General features: G+C 38.2%; 1 protein-coding gene across 1 annotated transcript; it reads left to right on the top strand.

Annotated features, from left to right (window-relative positions):
- Positions 1–1,360: 1,360 nt before the first annotated feature.
- LOC104214921 (actin cytoskeleton-regulatory complex protein PAN1-like) lies at positions 1,361–22,473 on the top strand. The gene is made up of 14 exons (XM_009764644.2): positions 1,361–1,831; positions 3,301–4,420; positions 6,654–6,872; positions 17,506–17,732; positions 18,446–18,520; positions 18,772–18,843; positions 18,921–19,019; positions 19,154–19,222; positions 19,298–19,412; positions 20,182–20,250; positions 20,363–20,705; positions 20,790–20,831; positions 20,983–21,100; positions 21,258–22,473. The coding sequence occupies exons 1-14, from the start codon at positions 1,712–1,714 to the stop codon at positions 22,155–22,157; spliced, it is 3,588 nt and encodes a 1,195-aa protein (XP_009762946.1). The 5' UTR covers positions 1,361–1,711; the 3' UTR covers positions 22,158–22,473.
- Positions 22,474–22,992: the final 519 nt, after the last annotated feature.

Below are 22,992 nucleotides of genomic sequence, written 5' to 3'. Positions count from 1 at the left end.
TTGACACATGAAAGGAATAATATGCTCGTGGAGAATCTAATACTACAAAATTTTCTAGTTTAGATAATTTAACAAATAATGTCATTTGTTGAGGTTAGAACGAAGCACTAGTAGTCAAGGAAAAAAAGTTATTAACTTTTCTAGTGTACAAGAAAATTACCAATTATTTACTACTCCAAAGAATAAAGGGAATTTAACCAACTCCAATAGACATACGGTTATTTAATGAAAGTGAACCAAGTGTATCTTTCCGTTTTTTTTTTCAAAAAAAAAAACCAAGTAGCGAAAGTTAAGATTTTTTATTTATTTATTAACTTTCCTTGTTTAAGAAACTTGAAGAAAAATTGATTTATTAACTTTCCTTTTGTGAGAAACGTGAAGAAAAGTTATACCAAATAATTAAGGCAAAATTTACTAACAATTAATTCTAGCAAAATATACCAAAATAATACAAAATTAAGTAAATGAATATTTTTAAGTATTAATGAATAACTTAAATTACTATATTGTCCCATGTGAATTGTATATTTTAAAGGGTATAAAAGGCGAACGACATTTCGCTAATGACCTTCGTGCTTTTAATATAATATAAATATTAATTATATATTTATTTTAGGCATGCAACATGCTCTAGCTTCACATTGAGGTACTATCACTTGAATGTTTATCAACGCAAAGGCAAACCAATATTAAGGGATATTGTTCATATTAAATAAATATATCGCTGTGTTCAAATCTCTAGGCAATTAAATGGAAATTTCTCTTTGGTGCATTGTGGACCATTCACCGTTAAAATTTTGATATTCTTATATGAGACGGGAAATGGTCAAATATATCACTGTACTATCAGAAAATATTTAAATATATCTCTCATTATACTTTGAGTCTATATATATTCATGTCGTTATACTATGGATTTTTTTGTCTGCGACGGACAATCAATCCTACATGAATATTTGATGAAGTGGATTACGATTGTGATATATTGAATTAACCAATATCGAAACATATATTGAATTAACCAATATCGAAACATATATTGAGTTTTTAATGTCTAACATCTCATGATATTCAGACAAAAATTACAAGAACCCTCTTTATATTCGGAGAAATCGACCGAGTGCACCAAAGCAAATTTGATGAAACCGATGAAAAGAGAGAAGAGAAAATCACAAAGGAATTCGCGAGCAATATAAATCACATTCAATAATTTTGACTTCAATTTGTTGCTAATTGCAACTTATAAAACGCGTTCGCCATGCGACTTATACATTGTTCAGTTTATAAGTCGCAATTGCTAATGCAACATATAATGATATAAATAGCATTTCAATTGCGAGTTATGAATCACATTAACAAAGAGAGATTGCCGCGGTAAAGGCTACTATGTGTCGGGGAAAAAAAATAAAATGTTACTATGTGCTGTGTGCTGTATGAAGCACAAAACCCATCAAAACTTGTGACATCACCTTTCTCGAATTGTCACTACCATATCATCCTCAATCCTCCGCCTATCGATCCCACCACTGCCCACTACCCCCGCCCCCCGCTCTTTCCGGCGGCGAATCACGTTGGATCTCCTTAAACCTCTCAAATTCTCTGCCCTAATTCACTATCACAATTCCAAATGATTCCGTAACGACTCGCTTACTCACCGATCTAATTCAAATTTGGTAAAACCGATTGAATCAATTTGGATCAAAGTCCGAATATGGATCAATTCGAGGCTTATTTTCGGAGAGCAGATTTGGATCAGGATGGTCGGATCAGTGGCGCTGAGGCTGTTGCCTTTTTTCAAGCCTCCAATTTGCCCAAACCGCTTCTTGCTCAGGTTCCCTCCATTTCTCTACTCCCCTCTTATTTTGTATATCCACTACTTCTGAGGACAAGAAAGGAAATTGATCCTATTTTTTGATGGATTACTAATTTATCACAATTCTGCTAGCTGGTTCTATCATATGAGTCGTTTTTCTGTGATTTGAATTGTTGTAAGTCCAGTTGCTACTATTACTTGTTAAACCATGTTTGGTTCGCATCCGGCTACAACATTCAGTGGGAGCATTATTAATCGAGATGCAAGCTAGCTGGTTTGGGGCACGATTATTAAATTAAAGAAAAAAGATTGTTAATCCAAATCCGCATTAGTTTTTAGAATTCCTTGTTAAGTATTGATTGGGTTAGGAATTTAACTATATGGCTAAGAAGGAAGATTCAGAGTGTTTGTCACAGTCGATATCAGCTGGAGGCTGTTTTTTCTGCTGTTTTTTCAATTAACAAGTGAAGGATTCAACCTCTATTAGCTTCAATGTACGCTTATCTTTTTGCGCACCATTTCTTCCTCCGACACAGTAGTTCTAGAAATTGCATACTTAGTTCCTACCTTCATTCATGGCGATGTTCTTTATCAAAGCACAATATTTCACTCATGTGATGAGACATGTTCTTCACATGCCTAATATGCCTGCATATGGATGTTGTTATGCATCACTTGCCATTGCAATGACATGCCTTTCTACCTCTTCTTCTGTCACTTCATTTATTGTCTTTGATTACCTGTTCGATGTGCTAGCTGCTGTGGAGTGGGCTCGAAGCATTTCAGTCAGTTGAGCTTGCAAACTCGTTGCAATGCAGCAGAAAAGGGGTGGAAAGACGTGGTTAGGTTCAGCCAAAAAAAAAGGGAGGAGAAACTTGCAATTGTTGCGTTAGATGAATATTTAGGAACTTAACATAAACAATCTTAAAATGAGTAGCAGATATGAGATACCTGAAAAGTTTATTTAACGAGTATTAGTGAAATGGCTCTGCGGATTATAATTTTAGAAACCTCCACTTTATGTCTTGTAATACAACAAGGTGAATAGCTGTCTGGTAACTTAGAAAGAAGATAGTCTGTTGTAGAGTTGAAATATAAAACTATAATTACCACTAAAATGTGTTAGAGCCACTGGAGAATGTAAAAGAAGTTGCAGCTTTATTAAAATATGTAAAGAACTTGCAGATAGGCTTTGTGGTTCAGGCTGTGAGAGTGGTAAGGCTCAGACATTACTGTTGTTGATATTTGATTAAGTAGTGCAACAACAATTATGATGCTTGCCAGAAGACAGCTCTAAAAACAGATTTCAAGATAATCGAGATATGGAAGAAGCTTTTAGTTCGTAAATAGTCTGTGTGCAACTCCTGTTGGATGTCTGGATCTATCAATTAACTCGTGTCTTCTCACTAGCTCTTGTAAAATGTCTGGATCTATCATCTTCCTAGTGTTTCTCATTATATTTCATGTTCTCTTTCGCTTTTATGCAGATATGGACATATGTTGATCAAAGTCATACTGGTTTTCTTAGCCGCCAAGAATTTTTCAACTATCTTAAGCTTGTTACAGTGGCACAAAAACGAGAGTTGACCCCTGAAATAGTGAAAGCTGCACTATTTACCCCAGCTTCAGCTAAAATTCCTCCGCCCCAGATAAACCTTGCAGCCATACCAGGTCCTCGTCCAGCTAATAATGTTGGTTCTGCAGTCCCTCCTGTCAGTGGTGCTGCAGTGCCTCCAGTTAGTGGCGCTGCTCCAATAACAGCACCAAGTATTGGCGTTAGGGGTCAACAGGGCTTTCCAGCTCAGCAAAGCCAGTACGTGAGGCCTCCTCGACCACCCATTCCGAGCTCCACTTTTCAGCCTCAACCAGGTGTTTCTGGTCAAGGAATGCCAGGTGCAGGTACCATGGCAGGTTTTAGTCCTGCCAATTCCTCTGGTTGGCTTGCTGGTAATGGTGGCTCCCAAGCAGCTGTTACTTCCCAAGCTCCTAATGTAGGTATCAGTTCTAGAAGTCAAGATGGATTTGATCATACTTCTCCACAGCAGAACCAACAAAAGACCACTTATTCGGCACTACCAGGTTCATCTAAATTAAATGATGCAACTCTGCGTGGTAACCAGCCAGATGCAAAGGATTCTAAAGCTGTTCCAGTCTCAGGAAATGGATTTGCATCTGACTCGCCTTTTGGAGATGCCTTTTCAGTTGCATCAGTTCAACCAAAACAAAACTCTGCACCAAGTATATCTTCTGCTAGCAGCTTACCAGTCTCACCATCCATCATCAATGCATCTGCAGGGGTCCAACATCCAGTAAAGGCCCACTCAGTCGATTCACGAGTTGCACTTCCACAGCAACCAGTAAACCAGCATCAGCAAGCTCAGTTGACCGGGAGACCAAACCAACAGGTCTTAGTGCCAAGCTCTGCTGCAAATCCTAATGCAGCTGGAAATTCTCTGTCTGGTCAGTCTCAGCTTCCTTGGCCAAGAATGACTCGGTCTGATTATCAGAAGTACAGCAAAGTATTTATGGCTGTGGACACGGACAGGGATGGAAAAATTACTGGCCAGGAGGCAAGGAACCTGTTTCTGAGTTGGAAGTTGCCTCGAGGTGTGACTTGTTTACTGCAATACTGCCTTGATCTAGTTATGAAATACCATGTTCCTTTTGGTTGTTTTCATTCTGAGATAAATCATAGATATTATATTTGGTATGTCAAATTTCTATTTCTCGTTGCCTAACCACCAACTGAATGTGTTATATATCCTTTTGTCATTAAATGACTTGGCACATCAAATAATTGTTGCTGTTCTTGCAGTTAGAAGCCTTAGATTTTGATGATTGGGGCTCTGGGACATGGAATGATCTCTGGTAGCTTGTAATTTTTAGAAAGTTGCTCTATGAGTTCTGTTCTGTTTGTTTCTTCTTTTTGGGAAGCGCAAGCCCTTAAAGCCCCTTAATCTTCTAGAACATGCTATTTTCCCTTCCACTCTGGCAGCTGTGTTATTCCACCATTCCATAGCTTCATGTTTAGTCTCTTCGTACAGCTCTAAAAGTTGAGGTTGAAGTAGGAGACAGTTGGGTAGCCTTGGAGCTCTTAGTTTATTAACTAGAAATAGACATTGTCTATGTAAGTGTAGCTTGATACACTTATTTTTACTTAAATTTTAATTAGCTAGACACTTGAGATCTCAGTGGGTTTGTTAGATTCCAATTAAAAACTGTGCAAATGTCAAATGAAGCAGGCAAAAGATTGATATCATATACTTTGGTGTACATTTACAGGTTTTAATAAAATTGGTTACTTCTTATGAACTCTAATTCCTTATTTTGAAGAGCTTAAACCATATACATTATCTAGTTAATCGTGATTTCTCCCTCTGAAATTGGGTATTTGAGGTACTTCTAATTGATACACCATATTAAGCAAATAGTGCAATTGGGTATCACTAAATCTGGACAGTAATCACCCAATTTAGAAGCCAATAAGTTTTTATGGCTATAAGACAGAAAGTAGTTCACTTTTGTAATTATGATATGATTGTTACTTCACCTGGCAAGTTCTTGCATTTAAAGGGTTGCAAAAAAATATTCTGCCAATATTAGTTAGTTTTAGGAGTTTTCTTTTGCTCTGTTGATGAAGTTCAACATCAATAGTTAGCTATATACTGCTCCTACCGTCCAATTTTATGTTGTGTTGTAGTTTGGCTTATTAGTCTACTTCTAGAGATAAACCAGAATGATGTTGTACTTTGTCTATGAAGTGGGTTGTGTACACACTCCATCTTAGTTGTGTAACCATTCAAATATTTGAGCTGCTGATACTTGTCAGTTTTTGTCTTATATATTTCTTTTCTTGGGATAGAAGAAAACAATGTTGTGCTTTGTCAATGAAGTAGATTGTGTTGGAGTGTTAAAAATTTAAGTTGATGGTTGTTCATGTATATACTCCATCAGCATTTTCTAAAGTTGAACTGTTGAATAATTTAAGTTGCTGATATTTTTGAATTGTTGACTTGTATAAAATTTCTTCTAGAGATAGACAAAAACAGTGTTGTGCTTTGTGAATGAAGTGGGCTGTGTCGGAGCATTGAAAATTTCGAGTTGTTGATGATTATCAGTGGTTTATATTACAGACAACTTGATGTAACACACAATGCTGAACTCGCAACAGCAAAAGAAATTGGGATTTTCTTTTATCATAGGATGATATGGGGGCTTGAGGGTGTTTGACTTGACATTTAAGGAACTTAAAAAACCTTTATATCATGTCTAATATTCAGATTCTTTAGTAGTCTGAAATTTACTACAGCTACCTCTTATTACCGTAACACTCTTAACAACATAAGTTATGAAATTCTTGGTAAGGTAATATTGCAGCAGACTAGTTGAGTAAGAAGATGGATTTGATCACCAAGCACACTTCTTGCCGGCCCTAATTTTTTCTTGCTTATAAGGGCTTTGCCTCTTAGATTCTTAGGCTTCTGGAGACCTTAGTTTTTATTCAAACATCTAGTAGCTTTGCTTAAATTTGGAATATGTGGGGACTCTTTACCTCTTAATAGTTCTGGTAGAGCGCATTGTGTTATGTTTAGTCGGGGTTATGCACTTCATACATTCATCAGGCAACAATTTTCTTACATGCATTTTATTTGCCATGAAGTCATGCGAGCTTTGTTATTTGTCCTTCAAGACATTGTTGGTGCTGTGTATTATGGCCTGTGGGTCTGTGGCATTGCATCTTTCTTGCTCCTGAGATCTCATGTAGAATTTTCTTTCTGTCGCCAAGCTGTTGGTCTTTTGGTCCTTTGAGACAATAATATGGTATGCTTTTGTTTGTCAGAGGTGCTGAAACAGGTGTGGGATTTATCTGATCAAGACAATGACAGCATGTTGTCTTTAAGGGAATTCTGCATTGCTCTATACCTGATGGAGAGACACAGGGAAGGTCGCCCTCTTCCTTCAGTCCTTCCGACCAATCTTATTTTTGACGAGTCATTATTGCCTGCTTCTGGTCAGCCTACCCCATCACATGGTGCTGTTGCTTGGAGACACACACCAGGTAAATTTGTTTCCTCCCATTTATAATATTTACTAGTCTCTCTGAACATGCGTTGCACATTTATCTCGTATCATTGTTGTAAAATTTGTATTTGCAAAATACTGAATTTTTATCATATGCATTCTTAATAAAAAAATTCTGTGAGTTATAAGGGCATTTGGACACACATTAATTGCAATTCAATGTTTATTTTACAATTTTATCGATTATTTAATTTTAATTTTAAATAAAAAAATTGAACCAAAAAGTTCTGTTTATCTCAAAGGAAGTAATGTTTCACTTACAAAAGTTCTAACTTCTTCTCTAAGTGAAATTCATGTCAAACACAATTTCAACTTCAAATTTTACTCAAATTACTAACTTTTCAAACTTCAACCAAATATTGTCCAAACAGAATCATTTAAAATGAATAAGTAATCAATATCTGAAGTTAACAATCGTAAAATGAATTTCTTTTTTGTTGGTTTACATTATTTTTTCTTCCAATTATTAAAAGATACTTTCAAAACTTTAATATATGTATCGTCAAACTATTAGGAGTATTATTGTTTATGAAAGAAAAGGCTAAATGCGAAAAATAGGGAACTAACTCAATGATGACACAATCGGTATAAGTCCAAATTTTCCTTCACTTCGCATTTATTTCCTTCACTTCGCATTTGTTTCTTTTTTCTCAAGCTTCCTTTCTTTTCTTTGCTTTTTGAATTTTGACAGCTATGAGCAAAATATTACTCCCTGTCATTCCTCCAGCCTTGGAAAAAAATAAGAAAGAACCTTAGTTTATAGTATGAAGTTTTCAGTGTCATACAATAACCAAAAAAATATAAATAGAACTCATAAAATTATGCATAAAAATTGTCAAGAAATGAATTACAGTTCAAACAACAACAACAACAAAGCCAGTTTAACCCATACATGAGGTCTGGGGAGGGTAGTGTGTACGCAGCCTTACCCCTATCCTATAAAGGCATAGAGGCTATTTCCGATAGACCCTCGGCTAAAGAAACGGTAAGAAATGAATTACAGGTCAAATCAATCTTTGAGAGGAGGGGAGGGCTCACCGGATCAGTAGTCTAAGCCGGAATCAGATGTTAGATCGAGAAGAGACGAGAGATTTGAATTTGGGAGAAGAAGACAAAATTTCAACAGGAGGGAAAGACGTGAATGGGTTAGTGATGCGGACTGGAAAGGTAGAATGGGCAGGTCATCTTCTAATTATCCTAGGGCCAGGCAAGTTTTCAGCAAGTATAGGCCTGGGCCTCCTCACATGGGCCCAACAACTTTTCCCAATTCTATTAGAATTGATCCTAAGGGGCCCAGATTATTTCAAGCTGCGTCTGTTAAGGCTCCTAAGCATATGGGAACAGTCATTCTTCCTTCTTCTGCCAATGGTGCTACACACAGTGGCATTTCTGCACTGAGCTCTAGTGACCTTCGCCTTTCTTCGATGGCCGCTGCTTCAGGGGCGGCATCGGCTATAGATGGTGTTGTTACTCCACGACCTCCTGCCTCTAATGGACCCAGCTCCATCGCCCCCTCATATGCTCCTGGGCTTAGTTGTGTTGAGGCTACACTTCAAGCTTCTTCTTCTGGGAAGATCGTTGAGCATGCCCCATCTGATGTTAGTGTCGGACCAGTATTTCCAGTTAAGATGTCGCCAAGGGCTCCATACTCTCCTCCTTCCTGCTACCCTACTGGTGTTCCTGGTCATTCTTGTAGCAGCGGGGTGCTAATTTCAGAGATTGATACCCCTCAAGGAAATGGTAAGATCCTTTCGGCACCTAAAGTTCCTATTGTTAGCAATGCTATGGTCTTGTATTCCTCCGGTAGGGGCAAGGAAATGGTACATATAGAAGATGCATGTCCAATCTCGTCACGGATTGGAGGAGGGGATATGTCTTTCTGGATGGAGGATAAACTATTAAACTTTGGGAAGTTTCTAGGTGTTTCTTTTGGAGGTAAGGAAGATAGGGTGTTAGAACTGTTGAGGGAGATTGAGCAACAATCTTGTTATGATGGTGCAGGGAGGGAGTTGGGTTAAGGTGTTAAGCAAAATATTTAGGGGATGTAGTGGTGTACCAGAGAAGGGGCCGGGTGTGTGACAGGGAGAAAGGGAGCTTGGTTAGAGGGGGTGGGGAGAAGGGGGATAATGTTTCTTATGGAAGTTAAGATACTTTCATGGAATGTGAGGGGGATGAATGACCCAAACAAAAGGGTCATCATTAAAGTGGGAGTTAGAGAGTGGGGTGCTAACCTAGTTTGCTTTCAGGAGTCAAAAATGGAAGTTTTGTTGGATGTGATTGTGAGGAGTGTTTGGGGAGGTAGTTGGGTAAAATATGACTGGGTTCTAGCAGTGGGAAGTGCCGGGGGCATTCTTCTAATGTGGGATGATAGAAGCTTGGAGGTAAAGGAGATTAAGAAGGGAGTTTTTTCTTTAGCAGCTCTTGTCAAAGATAGAGTGAGTGGGGTGGAGTGGGGATTTAGGGGAGTGTACGGACCGGTAGGAGAAGGGTCCAAGGTGTTTTTCTTGGAGGAACTGGCCAATATGATGGGGGAATGAGACATTCCTGGGTTCTGGGGGAGACTTTAACACTATTAGATTCCCGGAGGAGAGAGTAGGGTGTAGTATGATTTCAAGGGCCATGGAGGAGTTTTCTGACTTCATCAATGATCACTTTCTCATTGATCTTCCTCTGTCAGGGGAAAGGTTTACTTGGGCCAGGGCGGAGGATTCCAACTCAAGGTCTAGACTTGATAGATTTCTGATATCGCCCTCCTGGGATGAGCTGGTGCCGAATGTGCTGCAGATTCCTTTACCTAGGCTGACTTCGGATCATTTGCCTATCTTGCTAGATGGATGTAGAGGGAGGGGGTGCGTGCTCCCTTCCGATTCGAGAACATGTGGTTGAAGGTGCCAGGATTTGGTGACAAGGTGAAAGAATGGTGGGCAAGCTACGGGGTATTAGGGACACCTTCATTCCGTCTTTCGAAGAAACTTAAATTGCTCAAGGGAGATATTATTAGGTGGAATAAGGAGGTTTTTGGGAGGGTAGAGGTTAAAATGAGGGAGCTTATGCATGAATTGAGGGATCTAGAGAGAGGGGAAGGGGTGAGGGAGTTAGATGAATATGAGAAAGAGAGATTAGGGGAGGTTAAGAGGGAAATAGTCGAGTTAGCAATAGCTCAGGAGACTAGTTGGCGGCAAAAATCGAGGGCGCTATGGTTAAAGGAAGGAGATTCGAATACCAAATTTCTCCACAGGGTGGCGGTTGCAAATCGAAGGAGAAACTTCATAGAGTCCTTAGTTGTGGATGGGGTGAGGATTGAGGGAGAGGAGGAGGTAAAAGGGGCGATAGTGGGGTTTTATGAGAAGTTATACAAAGAGGAAGTTGGTTGGATGTCGACTTTGGGAGGAATAGAGTTCAACCACATAGGGGAGGGAGACAATGAAGGGCTTTCGAGGAGGAGGAGGTGCACGAGGTTGTGTCGAATTGTGTTGGTGATAAGGCCCCCGACCCTGATGGTTTCTCTTTGGCCTTCTTCCAGCTTTGTTGGGACACCATCAAGGGGGAGTTGATGGAAGCCATTGAATACTTCCATGTGAATGGTGTTTTCGGGAGAAGTATCAATGCTTCTTTTATTACTATTGTGCCTAAGAAAGAAGGTGCATCTTGTATCAGTGACTACATACCTATTAGTCTCGTGGGGAGCATTTACAAGATTATTTCTAAAGTGCTTTCCAATAGAGTCAAGAAGGTTCTTGACGTGTCTGTTTCGTCCTCTTTTGTGGAAGGTAGGCAAATCCTGGATGCTGCTTTGGTGGCAAATGAACTTGTAGACTCCAGAAGGAAAAATAGAGATCCCGACTTACTATGCAAGTTGGACCTTTGAGAAGGCTTTCGACCATGTCAATTGGGAGTTCCTGGATTTCATTATGATGCGGATGGGGTTTGGGGCAAGATGGAGGGGATGGATCAAGTTCTGTATTTCCTCGGTCAGATTCTCTGCCCTGGTTAATGGTAGCCCGTGTGGTTTCTTTGGCAGCTCCAGGGGTCTCATGCAAGGAGACCCCCTATCCCCAATGCTATTCATTCTAGTGATGGATGCTTCGAGTAAAATGATGGATTGAGCGGCGGGCGGAGGCTTCTTGAGAGGATTCTCAGCTCCGATCGGGGTGCCTAGTGCCCGAAAAGCCTCTCATTTGCTTTTTGCGGATGACACCCTGATTTTCTGTGATGCCGATATGGATCAGTTGACCTACCTGAAGCAGGTCCTGCAGTGGTTTAAGATAGTATCAGGTCTCAAAATCAACCTCGGCAAGTGTGAGATTTTCCCAGTGGGTGAGGTTGCTAACATTGATGCTTTGTCTTATGTTCTCAGATGTAAGGTGGGCTCCCTTCGCACTACTCACGTCTCCCATTGGGCGCTTCGCATAAGGATACTACGGTTTGGAATCCAGTGATCGAAAGGGTTGAAAAAAGATTAGCAGGCTGACAGAAACGGTACTTGTCAAAAGGCGGAAAGGAAGTGCTCATTAAAAGCACTTTATCGAGTATGCCCACCTATTACTTGTCCCTGTTGCAAGCTCCTGTGAGCGTCACAGAAAAACTGGTGCGACTTCAAAGGAATTTTCTATGGGATGCAGCGGATGGAACTAGAAAGTATCATCTAGTGAATTGGCAGATAGTCACTTCCCCAAAGAAGTGGGGTGGATTTGGAGTAAAAGATCTTAGGGTATTCAACAGAGCTTTGGGGGGGGGGGAAATGGCCGTGGAGATTCGGGGTAGAAAAGTACGATTCCACGGGAGGGGGTTGGAGGACCAAGGCAATCACAACACCTTTCTGGTGTGGCATGTGGAGGAGTATCATGAAAAATTGGGAATCCTTTAGTGACAACATCTCTTACAGGGTAGGAGATGGAAGGAGAATTAGCTTTTGGAATCATACGTGGTGTAGAGAGGATACTCTGAGGGTCTCCTTCCCCCACGTCTTCAGAGTTTCAAACCAGAAGGAATTGATGGTCCAACAGATTCATAAGGAGCATGGGGGGGGGGGGTAGTATGAGACCTCTCATTTAGAAGGAACATGCAAGATTGGGAGATTGCGAAGCTCCAAAATTTATTGACATTGCTATATGGGCAAGACAGGCCTCAGCCATCTTGTGATTCTTGGAGATGGGGTTTGCGTGGCGATGGTTTGTTCACCGTAAAGTCCTTTTACCAGAGTATGTTGGTAAGAGAGGAGGCCTCTTTTCCATACTCCTCGATCTGGATTCCTAAGGCGCCTACGAAGGTGTGCTTTTTTGCATGGCTAGCGGCGAGGGGAGTGATTTTGACTGCTGAGAATCTGCGAAAGAGGGGAATTACACCTGTTAGTTGGTGCTATATGTGTAAAGAAGTTGATCATCTTTTGTTGCATTGCCCTGTGTCCTCGGTTTTGTGGAGGGCGAGCCTGAACCTTTTTGGTATTCAGTGGGTGATGCCAAGCACTGTAAAGGAAATGCTATATAGCTGGGCCGGTTTCTGTAGAAGAAGAAAGCAAAAGGCGTGGAAGTTCGCCCCGTTAGCTCTCATGTGGATAGTTTGGAGGGAGAGAAATATGAGAGCTTTTGAGGGGATTGAGTCTCTTTTTTCACATCTTAAGAATAGTCTTTTATCTTTGATCGCTTTTTGTTGCACTCATATAGCCCCTATTTGTATAGAATCAAGTTCTGATGTAAATTCTCTACTTTTTGGTATACTTCTTGTATAGGGGAGTTCTCTCCCTTTTGATTAATACAATTTACCTTATCAAAAAAAAAAAAGACTAAATTTTTTCCCCCCGAACGACTAAAATATTGTCAATTTAAAATCAAAACTACCGGATTCTCCCCTCAAAATGGAACAAATACTTTCCTAACTCTTCAATAGACCTTTAAAGTTATTTATCAAGTCGATAAATGTATCTTACCTCAAGAAGATAAATATAGATCGAATGGTTCTTCCTTGAACTGCACTGCCTCTTTCTAACCAAAATAGTAGTGACTCAGTGGCAGAATATAATCAATATGTTGCTATTAAGCGACATCTACGTTCCCACCACCACTTGCATAAATACTGTCGCTAAACATGTCGTAGAAAATAAAAAAAAAACGATCTAAAATAGTAAAATTGTGCAAGAGAATTTTAATGAAAAATATTATAAGAATGTAGGTGATGCATTTCAAGAAAATTTCTCGAGGATAGTAATTTTCCACTCTATGCAAATGGTTTAATGAAAATTTGACACCCAGGCTACATGCCTACTAAAGAAATTAAAGTTGCACAATTTAATTTTTTTCTATCACAAAAACACCAACCCCAAAGAAAAAATGAATCTTAGAATCGGAATATGGGATTTCAGAAAGAAGAATGAAAATATTCTTCAAAATTAGTAGAAGGAAAATTTCACAGAATGTGTTTAAGAAGAAATACTATTGCCTATTGTTGAAATCAGTAAGACGTTACACATGACATATATTCAAATCACTAAGAAGAAGTACTATTACCTAATGTTGAAATTAGTTTACGTTGGATAAGTTTGCCTAACAGCTTGTTTGGATGGTTGTTACCAGTTGTATCGTATCGTATTGTTACTTTAAATACAATGTTTGTTTTGATTGTTACTTACATTTTATTGTATCGTATCGTTAAATCTGTCGTTACGTAACGATGAAATGTGCCACTTTATGTAACGACCGATTTGGTGTGGTCGCATCGTTTCCTTGTGTTTTTCTCTCAATCTCACCCTTCATTATTATTAAATAATTTTATTTTATCATTTACCCTACCTTTTTATATACCATCTCATAATTTTTCTTTATAATATTGCAAGTTTATTCATCATATTACTGGTGCATGATACCATGAAACGACGGCAAAACGACACAATCCATCCAAACATTGTATTCATCAAACGATACAGTACGATACGATACGATACGATACGATACGATACGATACGATACGGTACGGTACGGTACGGTACGGTACGATACGATACGATTTTCTCATAGTATATTTTATTTACTTCAAATGGGAGCCTTTAAATATATAAGACTTTAGTTTTTAAAAGTTATTTTGGTAATCTAAAGGAACACAACCCTTCAAATCAAGGCATTAAATTTTTTATAGTAGTTCTTTTGTAACGGCCAAATAATTTGTTTAAAATTAGTTACTAATGAAAGAACACAACTATTTAGAAAAGACACGATATGCATTAATATTTTCCTGGTATTTCTTTAACTATTATTATTAAATATAAATATATATTATTAAGGGTATTTTAGTAATTCAACTTTTTGTTTTGGGCTTCCCACTTTTAACATAGTATATATAGATAGATTATGCATGACTCATGACCGGTTGTGTACATATATGTGTGGGTAACATATTTAGTAGCAAATAGAGCAGCTGATGCTTTGTTTTGAATTATATTTAAGTATATAATATCCCACATGCAGTATATACATGCATCTAAAGGGGTTTATAAAGGTCTTGAGTAACTCCATCCATAGCCTTAGGTTTTGGACCGGATATTTAGTTTATTTCACATGATATCATAGTCAAACCTTTGGTTAGACCCCTTCTCATACCGGAAAAGGGCCTAAACTATCCCTTCGTTTGCTAAATGGTTTATAAATACCCTCCGTCCAAAAAACAAACGACGTTAATTCTATTAACAAAAATACCCCCGCGACTAACGGCAGAATTGGTAGGTCTTTCATTTAATGACGTGACGATTTTTAACTGGGCCACGTGGCAATCTTTGACTGGAACAAGAAATGGATATTATTTCAACCCATTTACCTTATCCGACCCATTTACAAAAATAGGTGGTATCTATCACACTCATTCCCACTCATCTTACCTCCCCTTTTCTTCTTCTCCAATTGGGACACCGCATACACACAATAACAAATTAATTAAAGAATAGATAAAACCCAAAATCAAATAACCCGAAATTCAAACCAGATTCTGAAATTTCTCCAATCAAACTCAGGATAAGTATTGAAACTCTTAAATGGAAAATCAACAGATACATTTGGGTTGTTAAGTAAGAAGACAAGGATCAAAACAAACCAAAAATCTGAAACAAAAAAATTGAGCTCAGATGCTAAAATTGTCCAAATCTATCAATCAAATATAGGAGAAATATTGAAACTTTGAAAGAGACAAGTAATGGGAACCTTTGGATTGTTCATAAGAAGATAAAAGAGTCACGAAATAACAGAGAAAAAACAACTACATAAAACTGATACAAGCACACAAGAAAATTGAAACCCAGGTGCTAAAAAGCTTGAAATTATCACATTCTAGGATAAAGATTGAATCTATAAAAGGTAAAAAAAAGAAGTAAATGGTTACCTTTGGGATCTTCATAAGAAGAAGAAGAAGAGGACAAAGAGCCATGAATTGCAGATGAAGAAGTGAAAGCCAAAGCCATATTTTCACACACAAAGAAAGATTTGTTTCAGCAAAGAAACGTTAAAAATTCTTTGTGAGATGAGAGTGGGTGAGAGTGAGTGTGCTGGCCTGCTGGGTGATAAGGAAAAAGAGAGAAAAAAAGAGTAAAGAAAATAATTAAGCGGGTCAAATAAATAGGGTCGGACCAGGTAAATGGGTAAAAATAAGACCCATATTTGATTCTTGGTCAATAATGCCACGTGACCCAGTTAAAAATCGTCACGTCATTAAATGAAAGACCCATCAATTCTGCCGTTAGTCGCGGGGTATGTTTGTTACTAGAATTAACGTCGTGTGTTTTTTTGGACGGGTAGATGGACGGAGGGTGTTTATAAACCATTTAGCAAACTATAAAGGTAGTTTTGGCCCGTTCTCATACTCGTTAGTCTGCATTAAAGTCCTTATAAAAAGGTCTGCGTTCAAGTCATAGTGTGAAGCCCAAAAATCAAGTTACAAGTGCCGAGGGTGCTGAGCTGTGTTTAATATCCCACATCTTATATACGGGCAACCGAAGTGGTTTATAGAGGTCTTGTGCCAATCAGCCATGACTTTAGGGTTTTGAGTTGGATGCTTCTCCGCATAAAGCATTATAAGCAGTTCATCTGGTGATAACTTTGTATACGGAATGTGCCCAATTCATGATTTACGAAAACTCTAATTACAAAATACGAGTAGCTGTATTTTGGTCGGTAATAGTATTATTTGGTTTTGGAGAAACTATTTTTGAAGCTAACATTTACTCGAGAGCATGTCAAAAAATATCTCCATATATTGGCCAGTGTACTTATGTGGAAGTTCTCGTCCTCATGATCAGAATCTGGGTTGCTATAACATTCGTATAGAACTACATGATGAGGTCGGCTAGTTGAAGCAATATTTTATTTTTATATTCATATTGAGCATTTCTTAGCTAGTTAACCATTTTAGCTCCAACCTCTCTTTCTCGGGTCCCTTATCAATAAGCTTCTTTCTGGAGTCTTAAATGGACCACATCATCCAAAATGATGTAGTTATGTTTTTTATAATCATTATGGATGAGAACATATAAAAACATCCATACTACAGTTGGTTATATTATAATTTTGGTTTAAATTTGTCTGGGCAATACTCCCTTGTAAACTTCCTCTTATCAAATTAAGTTAGTCCTTGTTCCTTTTGGTCTTTCTTGAAAAGTAAGTGCTATTACTAAAATTGTTTGGAACCTGATGGGGCATCTTTTCAGCTAACTACGATTCTGTTTTACATTCCAGATTGTTTTTGTAGATTCAATTACACCTCATTCAAAGATTTTACGTTTTAGCTCTCTGTAGGTTAAAATGGTTCTCTCTCATCTAAAGTCAGGAGAGCATCATCAAGAATATTATGTGTAGAATATTCAGAATGACTATAATATATCACAAAATATTCTTAATAATTAGTACTCCCTTCGTCCCAATTTATGTGGCATTGACTTGGCATGATACTTAAGAAAGAAAGATTTTTGAAACTTGTCTAAAATAAGCCATACACGTTTGTGTGGCTATAAATCATCTCTCTAAGGGTAAAATGAGAAATTTAAAATTAACTTGTTTCTAAATAAAGGTGACACTATATTTGGGACAGACTAGAAAAGAAAATGTCTCACATTGGCGGAGGGAGTATATGTTATTCTTGAAAAGTTAACAGAATCATTAAGAGTATCATTTACTAGTATATTCTTAACTGATTGTTTCATAATACCAAGATCTCAACTTTTTATTTGTAATAAGAAGAGTGTTGTCCCTCTTTTTCTTCTCCCTTTTGCACAACTAATTGGGACTAAGGTTGTATATTCCATTGAACAAGTAGAAATATTATAGAACTTCTAATTTCTGTTATATTTCATTGTCTTTTCTACTGATTGATGTACAAATGTCTATGTGTGTGTACATATGCATTTATGTAGCTGCAGTTGCTGTTGCTGTACCGTAGCACATAGACAAACAAACCATAAAGCTAGCTATGCTGAAAATATAGTTTGAACTGAAGCAGAAAGTTTTGGCTTTATCACTTCTATTTGAATGCAGCAAATGGTAGAAAGAGAAAATATAGTTTGAACCGAAGCAGAAAGTTTTGGCTTTCCCTCCTGTTTCTTACCTCTTCAGTTAGTCTCATGATTCCCTTTTTTCCAGCTTCCCAGCAAACACAGGGGCCAAGGGGTGCAGGACAGGTGGCTTCTGGTGCTCCAGGGAAGCCTCCACGCCCATTTCCCATTTCCCAGCCCAATGAAGTTGTGCAGCCTAGTCAACAGAAGCCTAAAGTTCCTGCACTGGAGAAGCATCTTGTTGACCAACTTAGCCAAGAGGAACAGGATGCATTGACCTCTAAGTTCCAGGAAGCAACTGATGCAGAAAAGAAGGTGAAATTAAATTGTTCTTTCAACTGCTATTTTTGTCCTCACTCTTTATCAGTTCTTCCATTACTTTCATCATTTTCCATGATTATCCAAATTTAAGTTTCATGAATTGGGTATTCAACTAAACCACTGAGAAAAGGAATGGTAACTTGACAATGGTCTTGAACAGTATGTGTCTGCTAGTCACAACCAAAGTTGCAAGACTTGCAACAGAATGCAGTTCTCACTGCAGGAAACTTAATATGATTGCCTGGTCTATTCTGTGTTCTTTTATTTCTACACCAGATCTGATATTCTGGAAGACAAATGAATACTTTTCTTTATGAACCAATTGACAAATGGTTTGTATGATGTGTTAAACAACAATGCTACCATTTTTGCTTCAGAATGTGAATTATATGCACGGTCTGGATAGTGTTGTGTCTGGCTTGTCATAATTTCCGTGGTTGATGGTCATCAAAGTTATAGCACTAACTTTTGATTATTTCTCAGTGTTTAGAGAACCATGTCCAAAGCATATTTGATAGTTTCTGAATTATCCTTAGTTGTTAATTTGATGCTATGGAGGATCAAGTGCTGATCTGCATGTTTGCATTTAACTTAATTCTAGTGAAGCCTCTTCTTTTGTCAGTTAATGCTTGCTTACTTCCAAGTGCTTGTAACTGCTAAAAATTATTAATACAATTTTTCTTTACCTCTTTGCTATAATGTCGTAGGTCATGGAATTGGAGAAGGAAATTTTGGACGCTAAAGAAAAGATTCAGTTTTACCATGCAAAGATGCAAGAACTAGTGAGTGTCGATTCTTTATGCACCTCAAGTTCAATCAATTATATTTAGAGATCTATATATCTATGTGTCTTTCATAATGCTTTAAGCTGAGGGTTAAATCCTTACAAAGTCCTTCACTCTCCTTTTGGTCTGTTCTCTTTGAAGCAGTGAATGTTGAGTATTTGAGTGGTAGTGTGTCTTGTAAGAGCAGTGTATGATTTTAAATTACATTACTAAAATGGTCTGCCTTCCGCTTTTGTTTCTTTTACCAGATTCTATACAAAAGTCGATGTGACAATAGACTAAATGAGATCACTCAAAGAACTTCTGCTGACAAAAGAGAGGTAAAAACATATCTGAATATAGGAAACCACAGATCTCCAAATATATGTTGTTTAACTTAAAATGGAGAATTTGATAGGTTGAGTTATTGGCTAAAAAGTATGAAGAGAAATACAAGCAGACAGGAGATGTTGCTTCTAAATTGACAATTGAAGAGGCAACTTTTCGGGATATTCAGGTATTTGTGGATTTTTTCGTCAAATGTATTGGTGTAAAGTTAACTTTCCTCTTCTCTTATTTTTTTTTTTGTAAATCATATGAAATTGGCTGAGCTTGCAAATAAACGTTGTTATGTTGCTGAACCTTTTATAGGAGAAAAAAATGGAGCTATACAAGGAAATTGTTAAAATGGATCAAGATGGCAAGACTGATGGTATCCAGGTTGGTATATTGTTTCACTAATGGATTTGATAGAGATATTAGAACTTTTCTGAATCAGAAGTTTTTCTTTTATAGGATCGTGCTAGCCATATCCAGATGAACCTTGAGGAGCTAGTAAAAGCACTGAATGAACGATGCAAAACTTATGGTTTACGAGCTAAACCAACTACACTGCTTGAGCTTCCATTTGGTAATTGTACAAGTCTTTGTGTACTTTGTTTGATGATATAAATTTTCATTGGGTTGTCATCTGTTGCTGTATTTTTACTATAAAAAATCTAATAAAGAAGATTGTTTCAAAATATAACTCCAATCCCTTGTTATCTTTTTGTGCTGAGTTGTGACTGACTAAGTTATTGCTCGTGAGAAGAATTTTGATAATAAAGAACTGTTTCCTGGAAGAAATTGTGGATCTAGCGGAGATCTTTTTGTTCTTAAAAGTGCCATTTGAGTTTCACTTTTCTTGGCTAATAATATAATGAGCTGGACTGGTGGGCGAAATGTATTTGCCATGACACTTTAGCTGGTAGTTCTCCTTTAACAGATATTTAAAAGTCACTAGCCAATCTCAAACTGAAGCCTTTCATTTTTTCAACCAATTTGAATGTGCTAGTTTTCGGGACATTAGAAATAACTTGTTGCTGACCTTTATGATGCGGCTCTTTTGGCCCGTAATTCTGTAAAGAAACCTCCAGTTTAAGTTGCAAGGTCTTCCCTCTTTATGCTTATGTCATGTCCATTTAGTTCATGATATGATGCTGATTTTTTCTTTGAGGATCCATGTGTGTTCTCAATTGGTCAGTGATTTGTAGTGCCAAGTAGGTGGTGCGTGATGTATAACTGGCCATTGTCATAAGTGTCAAATTTGTGTTACCTAAGCTCCACGTGTTTCTAGTTTATAATTTTCATTGCTGTGGTTTCTTTCAAATGCTTTCTCATATTAATTCTAATTTCTGAAGGTTGGCAACCGGGCATCCAAGAGGGTGCAGCAGATTGGGATGAAGAGTGGGATAAGTTTGAAGATGAAGGTATGTTTTCGGAATTCATCTTTATTTCTTCTTTGGGTCGCATTTGGACGTGAGGGCTGTATAAATTTATTAAATTCTGCTCACTTTATTTTTGGATCTTTGTCCTTTCCAGGATTCACCTTTGTGAAAGAGCTCACGCTTGATGTGAAAAATGTCATTGCTCCTCCTAAACCAAAGTCTTCATTGGTTCGTGAGAAAGCATCTCCTTTAGATGAGGATGCAGGAAAACCATCTGCTGATGCTGACACTGATGCGAAGATAGATAAGGTGCCAAACCATGGACAAGCTAGAGAAGTTAGTGACACAGAATCTGCGCATGGACATCAACAAACAGCAAGAAGTCCAACTGATAGTCCATCAAGAAGTAATGCAGTTGAGAGCCCGTCCAAAGAATTCCAAGAGTCTATGTATGGGAAGGATGTCAATTTTGATGGTTCACCCCATGCTGCCCCAAGGTAATGTGGTTCTCTTCTTTTGGCGATTTGGTCTATTATCTCTCATGTTCTCCAAGTAGAGAATTCTAAGAATTTTCTGTACAGGAAGGACATTGGTTTTGATGGTTCACCCCATGCTGCCCAAAGGTAATGTGGTGGTTTTCTTCTTCTTTTGGGTGATTCAGTATACCATGTTCTTCTGTTTTCCAATTACGACAACTGTAGGGGTTCACCTTCTACAAGCTATTGTACAGTTTCCTAGAAATCTGAATTTCTTCGTTTAAATTTGTGAGTGCAGTGAACGCTGGGGTACTGAATCTGTGTTCTCGGACAAAGGTTTTGATGAATCTGGCTGGGGTACATTTGACACCAACTTTGACACTGATGCTGCATGGGACCTCAATTCTGTTGCAAAGGTAAATGGATGCATTTTGCATTTTCTTTTTAACTTCTGCATTTACTGTCTAGGCAACCTTCTACTCTTTTGCAGAATTACCATTTCGAAGAATACCTTTGACATTATTTTAAAGCTGAAACTCCACATCATATTGCTTAACTTTTTTTTTTATGCAGGATGCGGATCGTGACAATCATAAGGAAGCTTCTCTTTTTGGAGCTGATGACTGGGGCCTAAGCCCTATTAAAACGGGGTCCAAACAGTCTATCGACACGCTCCCGAAGCAAAGTCCATTCTTTGATTCTGTTCCTAGCACCCCAAGTTACAATGTTGGGTTAGACAACACTTTCCCGAAGCAAAGCCCGTTCTTTGATTCTGTTCCTAGCACCCCAAGTTACAATGCTGGGTTCAGTTATTCAGACAACACGTTCCCGAAGCAAAGCCCTTTCTTTGATTCTGTTCCAAGCACCCCAAATTACAACTCCGGATTCTCTCAGACTGATATGTTCTCGAGGCAAAGTCCCTTCTTTGATTCTGTTCCTAGCACACCAGTTTATAATTCAGGCGGCTCCCCAAATGCAGATAATATGTTCCAGAAAAAGAGTCCATTTGCCTTCGGGGACTCAGTTCCGAGCACGCCTATGTACAGTTCCACAAACTCACCTCGAAGATCTAGTGAAGGGTTTGAAGAACACTCGAACAGTTTCTCCAGATTTGATTCCTTCAACATGCAGGATAGTGGCCCCTTTGGCACTCGTGACTCTCTTTCAAGATTTGATTCAATGCGCAGCACCAGAGACTCTGACTATGATCATGGTTCATTCCAGCAGCGGGACTCGTTTGCTAGGTTCGATTCATTTCGCAGCGCCGCAGACTCCGACTATAATTTTGGGCAATTTCCTCCTCGTGCTTCACTAACTAGGTTTGATTCCATCAGTAGCACCAGGGACACAGATCATAGTCATGGTTTCCCATCTTTTGATGATGCAGATCCATTTGGGTCAAATGATCCATTTAAGACATCAGTGGAGAGTCAGGCACCAAGGAGAGATTCTGATAGTTGGAAAGCGTTTTAATGGGGGTAATGGAGTACTAGTACGAAGTCATTTTATATTCTATTTCATTTTATCTTTGGCCAGTTTGTTGTTTGTAGGTATTGTGGTTAGATAAAAATTGTGTGCGGCATGAGTTAGCATAGCGATAAGCTGTATTTCCTTGTATTATGCTATTAGCTTGATTTTTTATTTTTTCCCTTGTGAATTTTGACAGTCTACCACATTATTTTATCAGACTTCATGGTGCAGAACTTTTGCTGGTTCACCCATATTGAAAGTATAAACGTGTATAATGAACATTTTTTGTTAGTTGGTTTTGGAGAGTTCGTTTGGTTCAGAGAGTGGATTTGTTTCCCAGGAGCTGAGTAATTTTTTTTTTTGAGTATTTCCAAGTTCGTATTCATTCTTTGGCTTTCTAGCCGTGCACTTTGTGCTGCATTACTGAACTAAATGGAATTATGGCTGTGTAGACTGGTAGTAAAAGAATGAAGTGAATCTATTTTATTTTGTCTCTTAATGTTTACTATTTTTTGTTGGTTTGGTTGTGTGTGTGTGTGTTGGGGGGGGGGGGGGGCTAGTCTATGGCTTTCCAACGTAGAATATGCATTATACACCGGGCCAATTTAATATGCTACATTGCATATTAAATGTGACTTCTTGATTGTGATTGAGAAAGTTTATACATATATAAATTAGGATATCTGATGTGCTTTTAGCTGTCTTGTGGTTTCTTGCCTCTTTTATTTATTTGTTCATTTTCTATACTAGTAAACACCCTCAAATATCCAGGAGAAGCAGTGGGTTTGTTTCCACTTCGCTTCATTGACAATTGAATCCTCAAACTCATGGTTGCAAT

Source organism: Nicotiana sylvestris, chromosome 2, assembly GCF_000393655.2.
Source record: "Nicotiana sylvestris chromosome 2, ASM39365v2, whole genome shotgun sequence".
Lineage (NCBI taxonomy): Eukaryota > Viridiplantae > Streptophyta > Magnoliopsida > Solanales > Solanaceae > Nicotiana > Nicotiana sylvestris.
This window is presented reverse-complemented; position numbering and strand designations above follow the sequence as displayed.

Excerpts from the sequence above, each read along its gene's own strand:
- LOC104214921 (XM_009764644.2), top strand. The coding sequence starts at position 1,712 with ATGGATCAATTCGAGGCTTATTTTCGGAGAGCAGATTTGGATCAGGAT. Across the intron at positions 18,521-18,771 it reads ATGCAAAGATGCAAGAACTA|ATTCTATACAAAAGTCGATG; the intron begins GTGAGTGTCGAT and ends TTCTTTTACCAG. Across the intron at positions 20,251-20,362 it reads GGATAAGTTTGAAGATGAAG|GATTCACCTTTGTGAAAGAG; the intron begins GTATGTTTTCGG and ends TGTCCTTTCCAG.